The sequence below is a fragment of the Schistocerca piceifrons genome, chromosome 2 (genome assembly GCF_021461385.2).
Source record: "Schistocerca piceifrons isolate TAMUIC-IGC-003096 chromosome 2, iqSchPice1.1, whole genome shotgun sequence".
NCBI classification, from domain to species: domain Eukaryota; kingdom Metazoa; phylum Arthropoda; class Insecta; order Orthoptera; family Acrididae; genus Schistocerca; species Schistocerca piceifrons.
The window spans coordinates 358,943,573-358,964,313 of NC_060139.1; the positions used below are offsets into that span (position 1 = coordinate 358,943,573).

The window sequence follows — 20,741 nt, forward strand, 5'->3', positions numbered from 1 at the left end:
AATATTTTGCAGTATTTCTTGTAATGTGCTATAGCATCATCATCAGAACTGTTTCGGATTGACAGATACAGTTTTCTTTTGTTTTACAAGATACCCCTATTCCTTGAGGAATCCATGGCTTCTTTGTTGACTTTGCTCTAACCTTGGTAAGTTTTGGGGGAAAGCAGTGTTCGAATAAGGTAAGCACTTTATTAGCAAAAGTGTTATATTTTTCATTCATGCCATGAGCACTGTAAACATCAGTCCAGTGAATGTCTCTGAGGAGTGTCCTAAAATAATAAATTTTTGGCTTATTGATTACCCTCTTGAGCTCAGATTTAAGAGATTTTATATCCTGTTCAGTATTAACATTTAACAGAAGGAACTGCATGTCATGGTCTGAGAGGCCATTGACTATTGGTTTTGTAATATAATTTTGTTCATTGGACTTTTTTATAAAGATATTATCAATGACTGTTTGTGAGCGTTTGGCTACCTTAGTGGGGAACTTTACAGTGGGAATTAAGTTGAATGATAGTGTTACTAACTCAAATAAGCTCTTATTGGGAGAGTCTTTAAGGAAATCTACATTGAAATCACCAGCAACCACTATTTCTTTGTTTTTGGTTGTTAAATGGGCCAGTACAACTTCAAGGTGGTTTACAAACAGATTAAAGTTAACTGCAGGTGCTCGATGTACACTTACTATTATGAAGGATTATTTGTGAAATTCTACTTATGTTGCACATGCTTCCATGTGTTGTCCTAGGCAAAATTTATAAATGTCTATGTTTTTAAATTTATGACAGTTCCTGATGAATGTGGCTACTCCTCCTTTCTCCATTTCTGATCTACAAAAGTGAGATGCTAACCTAAACCCTGTAACACTTAAAAGTTCTATACCTGTGGCCACATGATGTTCAGAGAGGCAGATTATGTCAGCTGGGTTTGAAGACTCTAATTCATCTATGCAGATAGTTAATTCATTAATTTTATTTCTGAGTCCTCGAATATGTTGATGCAATAAAGATAGCTGACATTTCACATTGATTGAGTTAAAATTGGGCAGAGTTAAAATATCTGCTGACTGTTGAAAATTCTTAACCAATAGCTGTTTATGCTGATGTAATAAGCTAGAATTATGTTTTTTGGTTTCTTTCTCAAACTGAAGGTTTGTCTCAGTTCTAATCTCTCTTAAAATTTGGTTTCTTTCTGTCTCTTTTTTGTCCTTGGATAGGATTGGGCTGTTGGATCATGTGGCCAACACATCTTTCTCACAGTTGTCAGTGCTGTTTGTAGAAATGAGCTCTGCTACTTATCCTTCAGATAGATTCTCAGTTATTTTCATGAGGCTGGATAGCCCCTGTTCTAGTCCTCTCATCAAGGAAAAATACTTGGCAGAAACAGAGACCAAACCAGTCTTTGTATGTGACAGCTACATTCACTGAACGCTTATACATACAGACAACTGCGAAAATGGTTTCAGTTTCATTAAAAATTATTTGTTTATTCAGCATTAATTCTACCATCTAGAGTAAATCTTGCACATACAATGCACTTTGTGAAGCTATATTTCAATCTTTGAAACATGGCAGGACAGACGCTTTGTTTAAACTACAAGTGAATCTTGAACAGAGGGAGATTGAAAGGGATTTTGAATGCTAGGAAGTGGAAAATGTACCACATAGCAAAACGTTTCTGAAATAGAACAGATGCAAGAAATGTACAGACAGACTGCACTATGTAATGTAAGCATCAGTTCTCTGTTATTTTTTATCTCCTGAGTGTTTTCTAAACAAATTCAGTGCACATTTGCTCTGACTACAGTCGCCACTAAAAGGGCTTCATGAACACTAAATGACCTACAGGTTGGTGCAGATTAAAGTAGTAGCCCATGTAAGTATAAAGGTTATGAAACTTCCTAGCAAATTAAAACTGTGTGCTGTACCGAGACTTGAACTCCGGACCTTTGCCATTCGTGGGCAAGTGCTCTACCATCTGAGATACCCAAACATGACAAACGACCTGCTCTCACAGCTTCACTTCCGCCAGTACCTCATCTCCTACCTTCCAAACTTTACAGAAGCTCTCCTGCAAACCTCGCAAGACTAGCACTTCTGGAAGAAAGGGTATTACGGAGACATGGCTTAGCCTGGGGGATGGTTACAGAATAAAATTTCCACTCTGCAGTGGAGTGTGCACTGCTATGAAACTTCCTGGCAGATTAAAACTGTGTGCCGGACTGAGACTCGAACTCCGGACCCTTGCCTGTCGCGGGCAAGTGCTCTACACAGTGAAATACAGAAATGAAGAGTTGAAATGGACTTAACATTTATTTACATGAACAATACATTTATAGAAGATGTTGAAAGTGACCCTCTGCAACATAAATACACAACTGTGCATATCTAAGCATATGCAAGTACACCCAGCATAAAGTTCGGATGTCAGTGGTGCCAAGTTAACAAGTGATGTTGTCTTTTAGTACCTGTATTGTGTGTGGGTTTGTTTCATAGACACTTGCTCTTGAAGTGTCGTTACAGGAATAATCACATATTGTTAGATATGACGAATGTGGTGGCCATAAATGTTTGCTGACAGTTCATTCCTCAGTGTCATCATGGACTCATTTCATCATGGACTCATTCCAGGGATACCTTAGTTGTGTGCCATGTTGCCCCATCTTTCTGGAAGAAGCAATATTCTCTTTCATATTCAGTGAGTTGAGCACGAAAGACTCAAAAAGTTCCTTGTATTCAAATGTGTTGAGAGTAGTGTCCAATGAGGCGTGTTCCTGTTACACCACACCAAACGCTGATTTTTTTTCATCATGGGGTGGTTGCTGAAACAATGTTCGGGTTCTCCGTTGGACAGTACCTTGTGTTCTGTGAATTCACATGGTCAGGAAGGAGAGACAATGTTTCATCACTCATGATGTAATGAAAAGAGTCTAACAAACCATCGTCGATGTTATTCAAAACCCAAGTGCAGTAATCTATACATTTCTGACTGTCATCCCCCTGTAATTGCTGCACAACTGTCACATAATATGGCTTCAAATTAAGATTTTTCAGTATCTGATGGCAACTGCTCCTACTTACATGTTCCGATTTGTATGTAGACTTCTTAGGGCTCTGAACAGTTCTTCACCGAGTGTGTGCTATAACTTCTGGTGTCCAAACTGAAGGAATGATTTTTTTTTTTTCACATTTTACTCATATCCATAGATGCGCTAGTTTTTATACTGACTTTGTATTTCTTTCTCTGCTTGTATTCCTCCGTCTGGATACTTGAACCCGAAAATGTTGCAAGTTTCCTTAACTAAACCTGTTTTTACGTATACTTCCACAATTTCAATTCTTTCTTCGATTGAGAAAGTCATTTTGTGGACTGAAAAGAGAAACATCTAACTTCACTGATGAAATAAACTGAAATGCTGACAGAAGAATGCTAATAATCAATTATTGCATAAAACTGTCCAGTGTTGTAGCTGTTTACTCTATTTCAGAAGTTGAAGTATTGCATTCAGATTCAAAGATGAGGTGGGCTACTTTTAACTGTGCAACCCTGTATTTTTGTACTGACAGTTCCTTCATGTTCGCGTCCAATTGCTACACCTTAGGCAATAGTTTTATTTTCTTGCTTATTGTTCTACATAATGTATTCCCATTTGTCAATAAATGGACTGATTTGAAGAGGTATTTTCAAAACGTTTGTCAGGGAGCTACCTTAGTTACTCCCACTATCAGGAATCTGGAGACTATTTGTATAAACCCTTGGGAAGGAGATAATAGAGTCATTCATATTAAAGGATACGCTTCAGCCATATTTAGTCCAGTACAAATGCACTAGTGATGTTCAACCTAACTGGGTACTGCACAACAAGATTATTTTGCTTAAATTCTAGTAAAACGTGAGAAAGTTGGGCTCATTACTATTAAAATTCATCAGAACAGTATTTTGTTCACTCTGTAACTTTTATGCAGTCTTAGAAAACCGTTTTTCTTGTGATGGAATGAGAGTTGTCTTTATCTGTTCACTTGTGGGCATAGTGTAGAATTTAAGCTGTAGACCATGCCCATGCTCCTTAATTCAGTGTCAAAAATTAGGCAAGTCACTTAAAGTGAAACAAGAAAATTGTGTTGTCATTTCTGGAATCTGTCCCATCCGTTGTATGACATTTGCTAGTTAGGAGAATTTAGAGGAAAAGAAAAAAAAGTAGTGCAGTGACTTCCATACTCTTACTCTACTGACCTCACAAATTTCAGTAAGAATTTAATATAAGAATATGCAGTTCATAATAATACCTCATATTTCACTGCCATTAGGAATGTGCATAGAACAGGTATGATGAAACCTAGACCAATCGGACCTAAGAATTTAGTTTAACTTGTGATATAAAATCCCAAAGGATGTCTGTGACCATTATATGAGCACTGTACACATCCTTGCTGCCATTTTTTTGCCACTAATGACAAGAGTCCACTTGTTAAGACTTTATTTACACATTTCAGGCATGGCCTATCATCAGAATGTCTGCCTTAAACATCACAATTGTCATTAGAGCACAAATTATAGATGACATATTATGACCGAACATACTTAAACTCAATGAAAACAGTTTGCATACCGGGGCAAAGTACTTGTGTTGGTGTGGTAATGCAGTTTTTCGATTTGAGTAATCGAAAAAACTGCATTACCACACGAACACAGGCAAAGAAGTAAGCCCATTTACTTCGCCAACAAAACAGGAAAACGTACCACAACTTCAAAACTATGACATGTTGTATATTGTGTAGCATAACAGCTACCAAAAAAAGAGGACAATAAAATAATGTAAGTTAAAAATAAAAATAGAACCCACTGATGATAGCACATAAGTGCTGAAACATGTATGGGTGAAACAAAAGAAAAAAGGTGTCTTGCATAAGGCGGAAATTCTCATCCCATTTTCTTAGCAAGCACGGAGACAACAAGAAGAACTGCACCACAAGATGATTTGGTAACAGTAGTATCAATTCAAAACCATTGACAATGAAGTGACACATGTAAAAGCTTACCCTCGATACTTTCTGACCTTAGTGCACATTATGCACTTACAGTGTGAAATTCAGTGGAAATGTCTTGTCCATAAAAAAAAAGAAAGTTTTGACCTCCAGAAGTATGCTGCTTCTCGTGTATGTACATAATTGACAGTAGGCCTTCTGTGTGAGAACCTAAAAAAAGAAGGCATCAGATATCTTCATCAGACCAATTGTACACATCACACATATGAGGGCTGTTCGTAAATTAACCTCTGATTGGGTACTGAAAATAAACAAATGCTCTTAGCTTCATGGCATTTGTATGATTGGAAAAAGAGACTTTGAAATTCATGTTGCGTCAGTAGGCTCTTTTTTGTGTTCATCAGTCTGAAAGCAGCAAGCAGTTAAAATGGACGTTGTTATTGAATCTCCTGCCATTTGAGAGGTACGTTTTGTGATTCAGTTCCTTCAAGCAGGAGGAGTCAATGCTAATGTGATTAAATGTCAGTTATGTTATGGGGATGGCGTTACAAGTGATGGTGTTGTGAGCAAGTGGAGCGGAAAACTGTGGGTTGTTCACACAGATGTACGTAGTGAAAATGGTTGAGGAGGCATTCGTATGCCGCTGATGAACATGTGCAACATTTTGACGAAAGGGTGTGCATGAGACATTGATTCACAATTTTCAAACTTCTGAAGTTCTCAGAGACAACCCTCTTTTAACATTGTCAGAGAGATGTTAGTAGGTCACTACAAGTTTTGTGCACATTTGCACATTGGGAACCACAATGTCTAACTAGCATTAAGAAAACTGAATGAATGGGTTTGGCCTTGTCATTCTTTTAGCACAATCATGAAGAGGGGAAATAATTCATGAAAAAGAAAAATTGAGACTGGGGCAGAACAAGGGTCCAGTGTGTCAACTCTGAAACTAAGGAATAGTCCAAGCAGTGGATGCACACTTGTTCTCCCGATAAGCCCAAAAAATTCAAGCAGACATTGTCAAATCACAAAATGCTGGTTGCAGGTTTTTTAAACTGCAAGGGGATTTTGATAACAGATTTCATGAGAGTAACAAATGAGTATGATCTGAGTTCACAAGTTTGTTGTGAGATTCAGGAAACTTGGAAGGTCAAGCTAAAACAAACCATGCAGGATGATTACTGAAGGACTTGTTCTCATTCATGACAATGCAAGAACCCGTACTGTGAGCTGAAGAAAGGAAACACTTTCTGGCTGGGAGGTTTTTCAGTGTCCTCACCATAGTCTGGATGTGGCACCAGATGACTTTTATCTTCCTCAAGATGAAGGCCTGCTGACTACTCAGCACTTCATGACTGATGATGAGCTCAGAGGTACTGTCAACAGCTGAGTGAAGTACCAGGCAGGGCCATTCTTTGATGAAGGGATAAGAAAGGTGGTATCACAGTATGACAGATGTTTGAATTTGGTTGGTGACTATGTTGTCAAGTAATTCAACTATAATTTGCAGGAAAAGAGAGAGAGAGAGAGAGAGAGAGAGAGAGAGAGAGGAAGAGAGAGAGAGAGAGAGAGAGAGAGAGGGAGGAGGCCAGGTGTGAGTAGGGCTCACAATCTGAGAGTTCTGTATAAACCTAATTATGTATATAGACAGTTAATTCATTCTGATAATTGAGACACTCTACTATTTTTGCCTGTTACTGGCACTGAGATTGGCAACATATCAGTCCTGGGAATTACAAAGCTTCTGAGACTGTTCTAATTTATAACAAGTGCCAAAAGAAATATGTTTTTCATTTGATGTAGTTATAAATTAACTATTTCTTGGTTTTTTATTGTACTTGTACTGTGAATTCTTGCTTTCTGCCAAATTTCAAGATTCTAGGTTAACACAAAGTACACTATAGCCCCTGCAAGTATGTAAATGACCATATCTTGTGGTTGCATTGGCATAGAAGCTTAATTTTTTTTACACCATCAAGGAATCATAGACCTTAGGATGTAAGATAAATTTGAATTTGATACGTGTGTGTGTTCTTGAGAAAGAGGATTTTTAACATTTGGCTGGACAGACAGACAGCAAGTGATCCCAAAAGAGTTGGCTTTTACTGATTTAGGTACAGAATCCTAAAAAAAGTTCATAATATTTTCATGTCTAGTAACCCATTAGAGATTAATTTTACAAATAGCCCTCATATATACATTGTTTAAATCAGTCACAGCACATTCCTTCCACCTTTATAACTCCACTCTAGGCGACATTGTCAACTTTGCCACCTGTTAATACACTGACCTTGCATCAGTCTAGTTCCAGCATGTGAAACAGTTCACATCATATCCAAAATCTTTGTCGGTTTTCCACTCATTAGTTATCATGACTGTGTGCAGTGTACAGATTGTTTTTCAGCCAGTGTACTATTTATTTTTTATTTTGCTTATTTATCCATCCAGAGACAGTGTAAATTGTATGGACTTATTTCCACAAATACTTAAATTGCTTCCTATTCTACATAACGTACAATAATTTTGTCTCCAGTAACTCTACACAACAGCAAGGAATCTGCATTACTGCTACAAAATTGTAGTACATTGTACAGTGTTTCATGTTAAGTAACAATGTGCAAATTTTGCCTTCCAGGAACCAAAGGCAAAATTTCCAAAGACCACATTTCAGCCCAAAAATGAGGAAGAGCATGTGTCTTGGATTGAGAGCTTAAGATTGAAGAGGTATGTTCTGCTAAAAGGATTGCTGAAGTGAAGTGTGTATAAAAACTGTAATAATGTGCTTATTTTCTCTCTCTCTCTCGTGCGTGCGTGCGTGCGTGTGTGTGTGTGTGTGTGTGTGTGTGTGAAAAATGTTGAAGTGTTGTGAACTTGGGTACAATTTGTTTTTTGTTCATATCTATTACTACTTACGAAGGAAGATACTTATAGTGTTAAATTTAATTAATTAATGATGCTGGGAAAGGACAAGTATCATTATTAAAGCATTGCTGCAAAAAGAAAACAGCCACACGTAACATTATAGTACCACAGTGCTGGTCTGCCTATTTACGTTTCAACCTAAAACTCACCTTAACTTTCATTTCTGGTTTCAATATATCTAGCCAGCTTCCATAAAATTCTTGTCTCCTCTTTTTAATACTTCTTATCTATAGCCATCAAAAATCAATTTAAAAAAGTTGTAGTTCCTATAAGGCCGTATATTATTTGAATAAGATGCATTATTCGCAATTCTATGCTAATTTCGACCTAACAATCTTTTCAATGTGTGCCTAGTAAACATAACATTCTTCGTATATGGGGACATGAACATGAAGAAATATCTTCATTCAGAGTGACAATCAACACAGCCATGAGTACATCAAAATACAAATAAGAAAAAAAAGATCAATACCTTATGCTTATGAATGTATACTTCAGAACACAAAAAATGGTTGCATAAAATCAATGACACCTGGAATCAAAGTCTGATACAGTACTGATGCAAATCAAATAGAAAAATCATGTTCAAAAACGGTCATTTGTGTTCTATATCTATTGCAAGAAGACACAGGAGCTTCACTGCAAGTAATGTACATTATTGTTAGCTGTAGATACACTAAACACATTTTTAACAAGGACACTTTTATTGGTCGCAGCTGTAGCACAGTGGTAAACATGTAGCCTTTGTTGTGAGGTCTGCATTCTCCTGAAAGTGCAGCATTTTTCTCTTTCTTCCTTGCTGTAAGAGAAGCATACTATATGGAATATATCCCTCTATTTTGATGATACGCAATTGCTTTCCACTGTAAATGTGACTGTTACAGCAGGAAGGAAATGAGCACTACTTGTGCCGGCAAGTATGATAAAACTGATGGCAGTCTTTGTTGTTAGCCAATCTGTATGGGATGCTCTGAATTCTGCAAAATGGTGATGGTGATAATGAAGATGGAAAATTAGACCTAAACAATCAAGAAAACTGTAAAATACTATCAAGCTATTTTTCAATAAGTTGTTAAATTGTGAGGACCAAGAGTAAACTTTCTGAAGCAGAATCCACCATGCTCTTATACAAATGCAGAACTGCCCCCCTCCGATGAAATCCCAAGTATCATTAAAGATCTAAAGAATGGTAAGGTCCCTTCAGGAAAGTTCAGATTCGTGTTACTTATTATTTAACTGAAATTTAGCATTTTTGTGTTACTACTTATGTTGATGACTTCACACATTTCATTATTTAGAGTCAATTAAGACTTTTTGCACCAAACAAATACCTTGTCTAAATCATTTGGCTATTGGTTTCAATTATCTGATGACTTCACAAGACGGTAAATGATGGCATCATTTGCAAACAATGTAAGAGGACTGCTGAGATTATCTCCTAAATTGTTTGGATAAATTAGGAACAGTAGAGGGCCAATAACATTTCCTTGGAAAACACCAGATATCTCTTCTGTTTTACTTGAAGACTTTCTGTCAATTAGAGCAAACTGTGACCATTCTGACAGAACTCATGAATCCAGTCACACAACTGAGGCAATGCTCCATAGGCAGGCAATTTGATTAGAAGTCACTTGTGAGGAACGATGTCAAAAGCCTTCTGGATATATTTCTTCTTTAGGGCCAGCAGCGTAATATATGTCTGATAACAATATGATTGTTAGAGTAGATACACCAAATAGCTGCTTATAATAAGTAATCTTTATTTACAATTGTCTGTTTCGGCTGAATCGCCATTTTCAAGTACCTGCAATTACGATTTTGGCGAGAACAGATATGGATACCAATGTCATTCGTATTAAAGAATGATGCCTTCAATTATCACTGTTATGAAGGCATATGTGGGAATGACACTGCATTGAAGACAGCGCTTATTATATGCCCAATTTGACTTTTAAGCAAATAAAAGCAGCTATTTGGTGTATCTACTCTAACAATCATGTCATTATCAGACATACGTTACACTGCTGGCCCTGAAGAAGAACAATTGTTGAAGATATTGTCTTATGAAATAAAGGGGAACATTCTGTATTTTATTCGCTTAAAAGTCAGTTTGGTGATGCAATAAGTGTTGTCTTTGACGTAATGTCATTCCTACATATGCCTTCATGAAAGTGATAATTGAAGACATCAGACTTTAATGTGAATGACATTGGCATCCTTACCTGTTCTCATCAAAATTGTAATCGGAGATACTTGAAAATGGTGATTAAGCTAAAACAGACTGTTGTAAATAAAGATTGCTTATTATAAGCAGCTATTTGGTGTATCTTCTCTAACCTTCTGTATGTCTAAAAATATGGAATCAATTTGACATCATCTGTTGATAGCACTCATTAGTTTGGGAGAATAAAGAGCTACCGTATTTACTCGAATCTAAGCCGCACTCAAATCTAAGCCGCACCTGAAAAGTGAGACTCGAAATCGAGGAAAAAAAATTTTCCCGAATCTAAGCCGCACCTGAAATTTGAGACTCGAAATTCAAGGGGAGACAAAAGTTTTAGGCCACATCTCCAAATCGAAACAAAGTTGGTCCATTGTAATATGAGACACAATTTAGATCGAATGAATGACGATACAGCTACAGTAGTTTGGTTCGAGTCGTAAGCTTAGCAGTTACGCTTTGCCAGGTAGCCATTGCTATGCGTCAGGCGCTCCGTCCTTATTTATACAGGTACGATTCCTTTTTCACGTGCTTTGTCTGGTTTGAATTGATTGCTTATTTTTCTTTGATCTGATAGGTGCCGTTTTCTTTGTTATAGGTGTTTACGTCTCTCTAAGCTGAAAATGCATTACTGTACTGTGTCATGCATTGTTTGTTGCATTCTGATAGTGCGTGTTTACGGCCTGTCGCCGCTCGCGGCATGGCTTTCTTTTGTGTGTGCTACCGTCACTTATAATTTAAAAAAAAAAAGAGGAATCGTCTCATTAGCAAATCAATGGCAAGAGACTGGTATTTGTTGTTACTTAAACTGCTGCTTTCTTTGCTAATGATTAACAAGAACCAAATAATAGACTGCGTATGATAGATGTTCTGAACAACAGTTTAGCGAAAATTTTTCTCCGTTTCAAAATCTTTGCAGGTGCCTCTTTAGTACGTTACATTCTGCACAGAAATTAGAGTCATCTTAGATTTAAAAATGTAGTCAATTGCCATGCTTCATTTCTGACTGTATCACTATTAGGCATCAGAATAATACAAATATAAAGATGGCATGATATGTATATTCTTCCGTGTTTGCTGCGTTGCCTCACTCTAGTTTCGTAGTTTATTAGGCAGACAGGATTTAAATGAGGTAGCAGCAAACACGAAAGAATACATGGCGAAATGTTTATATTCGTACGGTATTATTCTTATGGTGAAAAGAATACTGCATGTGATTCACAATTCATAAAAGTTCTTATTAACAACGATCTCTTGTCACAGGTAGGAAAAAATTCAGAACGTAGAGTTGGCCATATTGACAAACATCCCAAACAGTCTTGCCAGTCGGATTTTCGTAGTACATTGAAATGCTGCTGCTACATTCGAAGATGAACAATACGGAATTTGTATTTACTTCGTTGGATAATGTACGAAAATGCAGTGGTCGAAACTCGGGGTGGAGAAAAAAGCTCGTCTTCCACCTTTTTGTTTTAATTTTGTTTACTGACGCAGCGGTTTTGGTGCCAGTATTTATTTTTGTGCCTACAAAGCATGCCTATGTAGCGCTACATATATTCGACGGCAGAAGTTAGTTGTGGCGGCACTGACCAACATTTTTCAGAACTTCCGCTTGCTTTGCACTCGATTCTAAGCCGCAGGCGGTTTTTTGGATTACAAAAACTGGAAAAAAAGTGCGGCTTAGATTCGAGTAAATACGATAGTGTGTTTTGCAAGAATGATATTTTCTGAATCTGTGCTGACTATTTTTCAGTAAATCATTTTTTTTGGTGGTAATTCATAATGTTCGAACACAGTACACCTTCCAAAATCCTACTACTTATTGATGTTAGTGATATGAGTCTGTAATTCAGCTGATTACTCCTGTTTCGTTTCTTGTGGTATTGGTATGACCTATGCAACATTCCAGTCTTTGGGTACTTGTCTTTCGACGAGCGAGCAGGTGTATATGATTGCTAAGTATGAAGCAATTGCATCAGCATACTCGGAAAGGTACCTGACTGGTATACAATCTGGACCAAAGGCCTTGCCTTTATTGAAAAATTTACGCTGCTTTGCTGCACTGAAGATATCTGTCTCTAAATTACTCATGTTGGCAGTTGTTCTAGACTGAAATTCTAGTGTGTTAACTTTGCCTTCTTTGGTGAAGAAGTTTTGCAAAACTGTGTTCAGTAAGTCTGATTTAGTGGCAGTCATTGTTAGCATTACCATTGTTATTGCGCAGTGAAGGTATCAGTTGTGTCTTGCCGCTGGTGTATTTTACATATGACCAGAATCTTTCTGTCACATTTTGAGACAAAGTTTCATTGTGGAAGTTATTAAAAGTAAATCGCACTGAAGTTCATGCCAAATTTTGAACTTCTGTAAAACTCCTCCAATATTGGGGGTTTTGTGTTCTTTTAAATCCGGCTTGCTTTTCTCATTGCAGAAGCAACAGTGTTCTGGTCTGTTTTGTGTACCATAGTTGTTGTTGTTGTTGTTGTTGTTGTTGTTGTTGTGGTCTTCAGTCCTGAGACTGGTTTGATGCAGCTCTCCATGCTACCCTATCCTGTGCAAGTGTACCATAGTATAGTCTCTTATTACTTTATTTGGTATATATCTTTTAATTGCTATCAGTACTATTTCTTTGTATTCAGACCACATCTGGTGTGTGCTTACATAGTCAGATTGGAAGAAGGGCGCCAAGGAATTTGTTTTTATTTATTTATTTATTGTTCCGTGGGACCAAATTAAGGAGATGTCTCCATGGTCATGGAACGAGTCAATACATGAAATTATAACACGATAGTAGAAACAGATAAAATGAAATATAAGAAACATATTCAGGCGACAAGTCGTAAGTTTAGATAAAGAAAATCAACAATGTAACACTGGAATTTGCTTAATTTTTCAGCTCTTCCAGGAGCTCTTCAGCAGAATGGAAGGAGTGAGCCATGAGGTAACTCTTCAGTTTAGACTTAAAAGTGTTTGGGCTACTGGTAAGATTTTTGAGTTCTTGTGGTAGCTTATTGAAAACGGATGCAGCAGAATACTGCACTTCTTTCTGCACAAGTGTCAAGGAAGTGCATTCCACATGCAGATTTGATTTCTGCGTAGTATAACTGAGTGAAAGCTGCTAACTCTTGGGAATAAGCTAATATTGCTAACAACAAATGACATTAAAGAAAATATATACTGTGAGGGCAGTGTCAGAATTCCCAGACTATTGAATACGGGTTGACAAGAGGTTCTTGAACTTACACCACATATAGCTCAAACAGCCCATTTTTGAGACAAAAATACCCTTTTTGAATCAGAAGAATCTCCCCAAAACATAATACCATATGACATAAGCGTATGAAAATATGCGAAGTAGACTACTTTTCATGTTGAACTGTCACTTATTTCAGATACTGTCCTAATGGTAAATAAAGCAGCATTTAGTTTCTGAACAAGATCCTGAACATGGGCTTTCCACAACAGCTTACTATCTATCTGAATGCCTAGGAACTTGAACTGTTCCGTCTCGCTTGTAATATGCCCATTCTGTCTGATCAAAATATCGGTTCTGAGACTTACTGTGATTTAGCATCAAATTATTTTCCACAAGCCACGAACTTATTTCATGAACTATATTATTTGATACTGTTTCAATATTACACACAAGATCCTTCACTACCAAGCTGGTGTCATCAGCAAACAGAAATATTTTTGAATCACCTGTAATACTAGAAAGCATATCATTTATATAAATAAGAAACAGCAGTGGCCCCAGCACTGACCCTTGGGAACGCCCCACTTAACAGTGCCCTATTGGGACTGAACATCACTACCACTCTCAATATTACGGAGAATTACCTTCTGCTTTCTGTTCTTAAAGTAAGAGGCGAACCAATTGTAAACTACTCACGTTACTCCTTAATAGTCCAACTTCTGCAGTAATATTTTGTGGTCAAGACAATCAAAAGCCTTCGTTAAATCAAAGAAAACACCTATCGTTCGCAACCTTTTATTTAATCCATCCAAAACCTCACAGAGAAAAGAGAATATAGCATTTTCAGTTGTTAAACCATTTCTAAAACCAAACTGTACATTTGACAGCAAATTATGTGAATTTAAATGCTCCAGTAACCTTGTATATACAACCTTCTCAATAACTTTAGCAAACACCGATGGCATAGAAATAGGTCTAAAATTGTCAGCATTATCCCTGTCTCCCTTTTTATAAAGTGGCTTCACTACCGAGTACTTTAATCGGTCAGGAAACCGATCACTCCTAGAGGAAAAGTTACAGATATGGCTAAGTACTTGGCTACCATACATAGAACAATACTTCAGTATTCTGCTAGATACCGCGTCATATCCATGAGAGTTCTTGGTCTTTAGTGATTTAATTATTAACTCAATCTCTCTCTTGTGTGTATCATGGAGGAGCATTTCAGGTAACAGTCTTGGAACACTTTTTTCTAAGAGCGCTATATGATTCCCTGTTGGGACTAGGTTTCTCTTTAGTTCACCTGCTATATTCAGAAAGTGATTATTAAATACTGTACATATATGCGACTTATCAGTAACATGGACATTCCCACTATGCACTGATTCTATATGCTCGACCTGTCTCTGCAGACCAGCCACTTCCTTTATCACTGACCATATGGTTTTAATGTTATCCTGAGGCCCCCAGGAGCTCAGCATTCATTTGCTGGGTACGGGCTTGGCAACCCCAGGGTTCCTGAGCTGGGGACTGGTAAGCGCCGCCAGTCCCCTGTCACCGTAAGCTCTGGGCATACTTCAGCGACCACCGTGCAGCGCGGCGGTGGAATGTTGTGTGTCTCAGGGAATGGGGATCTTGGCTTGACTGCCCGGATCGCGAGGATGGAATAAACCTCTATAAACAACCCCTCAATCTCAGGGTGTGCTGCGCACTGATGAGATGCATGGCTGTTGAGGTGGAACAGTCGTTAGTGGGCAACCTCTGGGGAACCTGCCGCACCTCAGTTGTATAAGGCTTACCTAGGCACACAGGGCTCTGTCTAGGTGGACTTCTAGCTCCCTAGCTGCTCGTGGGACCGAGATGGAACCCTTGAACTTTTCTTCTCCTCCTCCCAGCGGAAAGGGTGGGCCGCTGGTAGGTTCTAACACCCAATCTAACAAGAGGGCTCGTGTAGCCAGTCCTCCTGATACAGTTGGTAGTAACAGAACGCATGCTGCTTTGCAGAATGTGTTTCTTATAATTAAAAGGAAAGATGGGAGTTTCGAAAAAGTTTCACCATTTTATATACAGAAGGGCTTAGAAGGTATTGCTGGCACATTAAAGTCTGTAAAGCGCTTGCGAAATGGCACCTTGCTGATTGAAACGTCTAGTTTCCAGTAAGTCCAGAACCTTCAGAAGGTACAATTTCTTGGGGAGTTTGTGATAGAGACTGAATTTCACAACACCTTGAACTACAGCAAGGGTGTTGTGACTTGCAGAGATCTCGTTGACATTCCCCTAGACGAACTGAAGTCTGAATGGTCCCGGGAAGGAATTGTCGACGTGCAACACGTTATGAAACGGGTGGATGGTGCTCTCATGAAATCTGACTCATTTATCCTTACGTTTAACAGCACCAAATTGCCAGAGCATGTGAAGGCAGGTTTCTTAAGTCTCAGTGTACGGCCTTATTACCCCAACCCCATGTGGTCTTTTAAATGCCAACACTTTGGACACACTACTCTCGGCTGTAAAGGGGAAGCCACTTTTGGGAAATGTGGTAAAGCCGCCCATGAGGGAGTTGGTTGCTCCTCTCCTCCCAAGAGTGTCAACTGCTCTGGGGATCACCCTGTGTGGAGTAGGGAATGCAGAGTTTTCCTTGAGGAACAGAAGATCCAGGAACTTAAAACCACCAAACGCATCCCGTATGGTGAGGCAAAGAAAATCTACAAGTCCATGCAGCCGCCCATGTTCACTGCCTCCTTTTCTTCCGTTCTGAAGCAGCCAGTTATGAAAACCGATGCCACTACACAAACGGAGGTTGCTACTGTCAGCACTAGCACCTGCGTTTGTCAATGTACGTGTGCTGCTGCCGTTCCTGTGAAGCCTGCTGGACCCCCCCGGCCTTCTGACAAGGCCGTGGTAGCTGACATCATGGAACTTCCTGCCCCTTCCCGTGTTCAGTCTTGTGCACTGCCCAGCACTGCTACACCCCCTACTGCTTCTGAGGTTTTGGCTCCAATGCCACCTCAGGCCAGAAACTCTAAACCAAAGCCAAAGGTAAAGACTCGCCCACTGAAGGAGACTGAAGTTATACAGTCTGCTGCTGTTGATGTCATTCTCTCTGACATCTCTCACGACTCCTCTTCAGAGGCGATGGAGGTTGATGTCAGACTGGGGCAATCATCTCGCCCCAAAACTGAGCCTCCACCTGTTGTGGGCTCTCCTCCCTGACGAAGTGAGAATGAAGGTCCTCCCACTCTAATAGATGACTCCCCTCCCATTATACAGTGGAACATGAATGGATTCTGGGCACATGTGGAGGAACTGAACCTCCTAGCAAGGCAACGCCCCCTGTGCTTGTGTTTACAGGAAACGCATTTAAAACCATCTGATGCTCCTGTACTAAGGAGCTATACGTTATATCGCAAAGATAACCTGACTGGAGAAAGGGCCAAAGGCGGAGTCGCCGTGTTTGTCAATAATGACCACCACTCCTCTGCTCTCCCCCTGGATACTGACCTGCAAGCAGTTGAAGTTTAAATTCATTCACGTCGGAGGCTTACTGTTTGCTCCCTTTATTTACCCCCTCTGGATGCAATGACCTTAGACGCTCTCACAGATCTTATCGACCAACTCCCCCACCCATTTCTCCTTCTGCGAGACTTCAATGCCCATCATGTCCTGTGGGGCTCCACTTCTCTTTGCACTCGAGGTCGAATTTTGGAGAGCCTCCTAACATCTCAAGTGTTGTGCATCCTCAACCCAGGTACTCCGACTCATTTCTCTACTGCTACTGGGTCATTCTCAGCCATTGACCTATCTTTCTGCTCTCCAACCCTCACTGACTGTGTTCACTAGGAGGTCATTGACGACCTTCATTCTAGCAATCACTTCCCCATCCTCATTCATCTCTTGGATGGTGTATTGCTGGAGCAGAGGCCACCATCGTGGATGATTGGCAGAGCTAACTGGCCACTGTTCACTTGGTTGGCTGTCTTTGAACACCACAACAGCGTACAGGAATGGGTGGATCACATCACACTTGTGATCCATCATGCTGCTGACCTGTCCATACCACAGTCTTCTGGCCCTCTTAAGCGGCACCTTGTGCCTTGGTGGACTGAAGAGTGCCGTTCAGCCATCCGGGACAGGCGTGCGGCTCTTCGCCGATTTAAATGCCCAACAGCGGTCAGTCTTACCGCCTTTCGAATCGCGAGAGCCAGGGCACGCCGTGTCACTAGAGAGAGCAAGAAAAGGTCATGGCAGGAGTTCCTGGACTCCATCAACCGTTCCACTTGTTCCACAAAAGTATGGGAAGCCATCTGGAGGATTTCCGGTAAACATAGCCGTTTAGCAATAGCTGCAGTCCTGAAACATAGCCATTTACCAATAGCTGCAGTCCTGAACCAGGAATGCCTCCAAACGACACCCAGAGCCATTGCTCAGACGCTGGCAGAGCATTTTGCACAATGTACTGCCACTGCAAATCAGGATTCAGCATTTCGTCGCTACCGTGTTACTGTCGAAAGAGCGAACTTGGACTTTCGGTCGAACAGTTCTGAGGCCTACAACTCCCCTTTCTCCATGTGGGAACTTGAATCGGCACTTACTGATACTTCTGACACTGCACCAGGTTACGATCGCATCCGGTACTCCATGCTTCGACATCTGCCGGCGGCGTCAAAGGAAATCCTCTTCCAATGTTTTAATCTCATATGGCAGACAGGAGTGTTCCCCACCTCATGGAGGGAGGCAATCCTCATCCCTCTCCTCAAACCAGGAAAGGACTGCACATGTCCTGGTAGTTATCGTAGGATCGCCTTGACAAGCTGTGTCGAAAAGATCCTGGAACGGATGGTTAACCGATGTCTGGTCTGGCTGTTAGAGACCAGACAGCTCCTTAGCCGCTTTCAGTGTGGATTCCGAAAATTTCGGTCCACAGTCGACAACCTGACCCTCCTAGAGGCGGCTATTCAGCAGGCTTTCCTGCGTCAGCATCACTGTATCGGTATCTTCCTTGATATCAGTAAGTCATATGATACTACTTGGAGACACTGTATTCTTGCACAACTGCATCAATGGGGCTTTCGTGGCTGCCTCCCCATTTTCATTCGGTCTTTCCTGTCTCAGCGGTTTTTTCGAACCCGCGTTGGTAACACACTGTCTGATTGCTTTGAGCAAGAGAACGGTATCCCCCAGGGCAATGTTTTAAGGGTTACCCTCTTTGCCATAGCCATCAACAGTATAACATCTACAGTGAGGGGTCCATTACAGTGCTCCTTGTTTGTGGACGACTTTGCTGTTTTCTGTTCCTCCTCCAGTGTTGCAACCGTGAGCTGTCAGTTGCGTCTAACAGTGCGGCAGTTAGAGGAGTGGGCTGCAAAGACAGGTTTTCAGTTTTCTGCTGATAAGTGTGTTTGTGTTCATTTTAATCGTTCTCGTCGTCCTTTACTTTGCCTGCCTTGCATATGGGGGATACTGTCCTACATTTTAGAGACACAGTGCGGTTTCTGGGCCTAATTTTTGACTCCAGGTTGTCATGGCTGCCACACCTACGTGACTTGAAAGCCAGAACCCTGAAGGCACTGAACATCCTCAAGTGCCTCAGCCACAGGTCTTGGGGAGCGGACAGGGCGCGTCTCCTTCAGTTTCACCGAGCTTTTGTGCGTTCATGGTTGGACTATGGGTGCACAGTCTATGGGTCAGCAAGGCCGTCTTGTTTGCAGATCCTTGACGCTGTTCACCATGCTGGGATTCGACTGGCCACGGGTGCGTATCGGACCAGTCCCGTACCCAGCCTCTGTGCTGAGGCTGGCGAGCCGCCACTTACCATCCGGCGGCAGCTCCTGCTGGTGCGCCAGGCTTATAAGTTTCTTGCACCTCCCAGCTCGCCTGCTCACCATCTTGTTACCCATCCACCTCTGGACCGCCTATTTCCCGCCGTCCCCGGGCTACGTTGCCGTTTGGGATCCGTGTGCAACGTGTGCTTGAGTCCCTCGGTGTGGAGTCTGTACAACCCCAAATCCAGGGTTTTAACCGCCTGCCACCCTGGTTGCTGAAGAGGCCCGGAGTGATTTTAGATTTATTGCAGTACAAGACAGATTGTACTCCTGCCACCATTTTTAATGCAACATTTTCTGCCATTTTATCGGAGCACCACGACTATGTAGCTGTTTTTATGGATGGGTCGAAACAAGGGGATTCCGTTGGTTGCTCAGTTGTTTCTCCGGATCGTGTCCTCAAGGTCCGACTGCCTCAGACTTTTACTGTCTTTGATTTAGAATTGTCTGCGATCTTGCGGGCACTGGAGCAGATAAGACATTCTTCCTCTCCTAAATTTCTTGTCTGTTCCGATTCACTCAGTGCCCTTCACTCATTGCAAAGTTTGTATCTGACAGACAAAATAATCCAGACCATCCAGGATGCCCCCCTCCGACTACAGTGACTGGGGAAGGTTGTAGCTTTCTGCTGGGTTCCGGGGCATGTCGGCATTGCTGGGAACGAAAGGGCAGATCTCGCAGCCAAGGAGGCGTGTCTCGATCCACAAGTATCTCAGTGTGCTATCCCCCTGCACGCACTCACCTCGCTGTTGAGCTCATGAGTCATGCATCGGTGGGAGGAAGTGGCTGGAAGTGACTGACAATAAGCTCCGTATAGTCAAGCCCACAACGCGTGTGTGGTGTACCTCATTTCAGCCCCATCGACGGGACGAGGTTCTCCTCACTCTGCTTCGAATAGGCCACAGCCCTATGACGCATGGCTTCCTGCTCCGGCGAGAGGACCCTCCAATGTGTGGTGCTTGCGGCGTCCAGGTCACTGTGCGCCATGTTTCATTGGATTGCGTTTTATTTTCTGACCAGCGGGCCGCGGCTGACTTGCCAACAGACCTGCCATCTCTTTTAGGCAACACTCGGACGAATGTGGTTAAAGTTTTAAAGTTCTGTACCATGTCAAATGTTTTTACAAAGATTTTAGGGAGAGGATTTTAATTTGCTCACTGTGTGACAAGCTCGCCCATATTTTATGTAAGTGGCCAGCCAGTGACAATTTCCTGTGGCATTCTTGTTGCTGTGTTTTCCCTTTCCTTCGGTTTTACTTTCTTATGTAGCATTTTCCCCCTTTCCTGCTTTCTTTGAGTGTGTGCTTCAGTCAGGGCGCTGATGACCTCGACGCTGAGTGCCCATAAGCCCCAACACACACACACACACACACACACACACACACACACACACACACCTGTTATCCTGAGACTTAGCTATTCCATCTGCATACCACATACTTTTTGCCTTCCTGATAACATTTTTAAGCACCTTACAATACTGTTTGTAATTGGCTGCTGCATTTAGATTTTGACTGTTTCTAACGTTTTGATATAATTGCCACTTTGTTCTACAAGATATTCGTATCCCTCTAGTCAGCCACCCAGGCTGCCTGTTTG

The 20,741-nt window shown here is 41.0% G+C and overlaps 1 protein-coding gene across 3 annotated transcripts in view; it reads left to right on the top strand.

Moving 5' to 3' along the window:
• The window catches only part of LOC124776382 (actin-related protein 5), a 195,412-nt gene that overhangs the window by 100,824 nt on the left and 73,847 nt on the right, over positions 1–20,741 (top strand). For all 3 annotated transcript variants that reach the window (XM_047251348.1, XM_047251350.1, XM_047251349.1), the window contains one exon: positions 7,621–7,709. In XM_047251348.1, coding sequence (XP_047107304.1) covers positions 7,621–7,709 — 89 coding nt within the window. The remainder of the gene's footprint in view (positions 1–7,620; positions 7,710–20,741) is intronic.